The sequence below is a fragment of the Schistocerca gregaria genome, unplaced genomic scaffold (genome assembly GCF_023897955.1).
Source record: "Schistocerca gregaria isolate iqSchGreg1 unplaced genomic scaffold, iqSchGreg1.2 ptg000875l, whole genome shotgun sequence".
Lineage (NCBI taxonomy): Eukaryota > Metazoa > Arthropoda > Insecta > Orthoptera > Acrididae > Schistocerca > Schistocerca gregaria.
In genome coordinates this window covers 209,007-211,958 of record NW_026062236.1, presented here as the reverse complement: position 1 = coordinate 211,958, position 2,952 = coordinate 209,007, and the positions used below count along the sequence as shown (strand labels likewise).

Sequence of the window (2,952 nt, the reverse complement as noted above, 5' to 3'; positions counted from 1 at the left end):
GTCTGCGGATATAACGCACTCTACCCCAACCGACAAGAACAGCACCAGACACATAGACAATGATATCTATAGAACTCAGAATAAATAGAATTTTATAATCTAAAAATAACACTAAACCACAAACAAAGCTAAATCCAAAACGCTTTTTTCTGATACTGCAATATCAACGACATAGATCATTCACCACGATAATAAATCATATACCTGACACCCTATCCACATTGTATCACAATACACTCTCTAGCCGTTTTTTAAATCTCCAGAAGTTTGGCTTCTATTTTAGATTTAGCTTTTTTTCTACGTCTCGTTATATTCCCTACAAACCGACTTTAAAATACTCATTTGCATTATATATATAGGATAGTTCCTTTGAAATGAGTATGACTGCAGGATATCAATAGATTTGCCTTTCACTATAAAAAGATAATCGAAACTTTCGTAAAATAAGAAAGTTTAAAAAACAGTTTATAAATAGAAAAATTGTCATGAATCAAAAAATCGGGTTAAATGCCCCTCTGTATGGATAGCCAGCAAAACAAAAAACAGCTGCTGCAATATAATGCAAAATAGAAATCATATATGTAGGTGTGAAGAAGGACTTTATAAAAAATGGTGCAGATATCTTGCAGTTTATATGAGATGTATGATTTTAACTGCACCTAGTTAGGCTGAAATGGATGAGACCAGCTCAGTGTACTCAATATCGAGTATCATTTACCCAAAATATCTCTTATGGTTTTATAACATAGATTTGATCCGAGTTGTACGTAATTTTAGAGTTAGATGTACAATTGACACCCATAGCGACTAAGCTCTTAGATGTGTTTATATTTGCTTCAACTCAGAGGCTTAGACAATCAGAATTTCTCTATTCTGAGCATTACTTCCAAGTGCATGATTATTGTCTCGATCTCTGATCGATAGTGTGTACGTTTATTCGTGCAGATCTACATATCTTTCTTTTTTATATTCATAATATCTATATCGTATGACACAAAAGCTTACCGATCATTACAACACCTTTTTTTACCTAATATAATATAATGATAATTATATTCTGAAATATTTGCTAAAACGAGTGCAGTAGTATTACGATGACCATACAGCATGACCTTGAAGTGTGAGTCCTTCTCTGTAATTAACAAATTAAGTTGAAACACTCTTTGTATGACTTTCATCTATTGAACTTTACTAAATCAGCCTATCATACGTCTTTATACTTGACTAATCTTAAAAGCAGATTCATAATCATTATATCACTACAACAATTAGGTGATACCACAACATGAGATACCAACCTGTGATTGTATTGCTGGTTGCTGTGCTTGCTATGCTTGCTAGCTCGGCTGTATCAGCTACCAAGGGAACTGCCTGTTACGTTGGTACCTGGGCAAATTATAGAGATGGAAATGGAAAATTTAATACAAGCGAGCATTTGAACATAGATATATGTGATCACATTATCTATACATTTGTTGGCATTCGAGGGGATACTGGCGAGGTTATAAGTCTTGATGACTGGTTAGATTACGGCACCGGTAGTGGTGGTACTGGATTGAGGGGCTTCCTTAATTTTACTGATTTGAAAAAGAAAAATCCAAATCTCAGAACTAGTTTGGCTATTGGTGGATGGAGACAATGTTCATTGAACTACTCTATAGTGTCAAATGATCCAGTAAAAAGACGAAAATTTATTGACACCGCTGTAGGTTTTCTGAAAGAATATAATTTTGATGGATTTGATCTTGATTGGGAATATCCAAGTCAAAGAGATGGAAATCCTGTTGATCTAGAGAATTTCAATACACTTATAAGAGAATTTAGGGAAGAATTTGACAAGCATGGTTATTACTTGAGTGCAGCAGTAGGTGCATCAAATCAAGCAGCTGATCTTTCATATCATGTTCCATCTTTATCTAAATATCTAGATCGTATTTTTGTCATGGCTTACGATTTACATGGTTCATGGGACGGAATCACTGGAATCCATGCACCTTTGTACAGAACTAGTGCTTATGACAATACCAATAATGAAACGCTAGCTAGTCTGTACGTAGACAACTGTATTCGCGGCTGGTTGAATAGAGGTGCCGATCCAGAAAAAATAGGATTGGGAATGCCAACATATGGTAAAAGCTTTAAACTTGCTGATTCTAGCAACCATAACCTTGCAGCTCCTGCACTACCAGGAAATGGTGGGTCAGCAGGACCATACACTAAAGAGTCTGGAACGTTGGGATACAATGAATATTGCGAATATAAACAAACAACTGGTTGGACAGAGGTATGGGATGGTGAACAAATAGGTATATATGCTTATACAACAACAGACTGGGTTGGTCTTGATAACCAAAAGTCACTCTGTATCAAAACCAAGTATGCTAAAGATTTGAAACTTGGTACTACTATGATTTGGGCAGCAGAAACCGATGATTTCAGGGGTGTCTGTGGGACTGCACACCCACTTCTTTCAGCAATTAAAGATGGTCTAAGCTCAAATCCTACTCTCTGCTAATCTCAGTGATTCTTTGCTAACATCATTCTGACTCTTTGTTAACCAACCTGATTCCCTCTTTAATAAAAAAATATTTCCTAACAAAAAATATATAGGGTTATTTACGTCAAAGAGAGATATCAGCTTGAGTTCAGATTACTTCACTGTAATTTATTAAATTATATGCACAATAATAATCTTATTGTAATGTTTAATTTCAATAATCTTAATTTTTTACAAATTCTGAGACCAAAATTTTAACTTTATAGTTTTAGAATACTTTATTTTTTTTATTTAGATTTATTATTATTTTATTTCTTAATTCAAATAATTTTTTTTAATTATTATAAACTAACATATAATAATTAAAAAGAATCTTTTCAATTAAGACATAAAATAATAAAGTAGATTAATACATTTTTTATAAAAAAAAATTATTAAAAATAATAAATATATCA

The 2,952-nt window shown here is 33.1% G+C and overlaps 1 protein-coding gene across 2 annotated transcripts; it reads left to right on the top strand.

The window, feature by feature from the left end:
* Positions 1–475: 475 nt before the first annotated feature.
* Positions 476–2,696, top strand: LOC126323918 (probable chitinase 2). 2 transcript variants are annotated; one of them, XM_049994836.1, is made up of 5 exons: positions 501–581; positions 668–763; positions 846–927; positions 1,085–1,165; positions 1,241–2,696. In XM_049994836.1, exon 5 carries the CDS (start codon positions 1,286–1,288, stop codon positions 2,513–2,515), a length of 1,230 nt encoding a protein of 409 aa, XP_049850793.1. In that variant the 5' UTR covers positions 501–581; positions 668–763; positions 846–927; positions 1,085–1,165; positions 1,241–1,285; the 3' UTR covers positions 2,516–2,696. The 2 variants fall into 2 exon arrangements, with proteins under 2 accessions (XP_049850794.1, XP_049850793.1); XM_049994837.1 differs by lacking the exon at positions 1,085–1,165 and having other exon boundaries at positions 476–763.
* The last annotated feature ends 256 nt before the right edge of the window (positions 2,697–2,952 follow it).

Bases quoted from the DNA above. Each gene is read 5' to 3' on its own strand.
- LOC126323918 (XM_049994837.1), top strand. From the start codon at position 1,286: ATGAGATACCAACCTGTGATTGTATTGCTGGTTGCTGTGCTTGCTATG.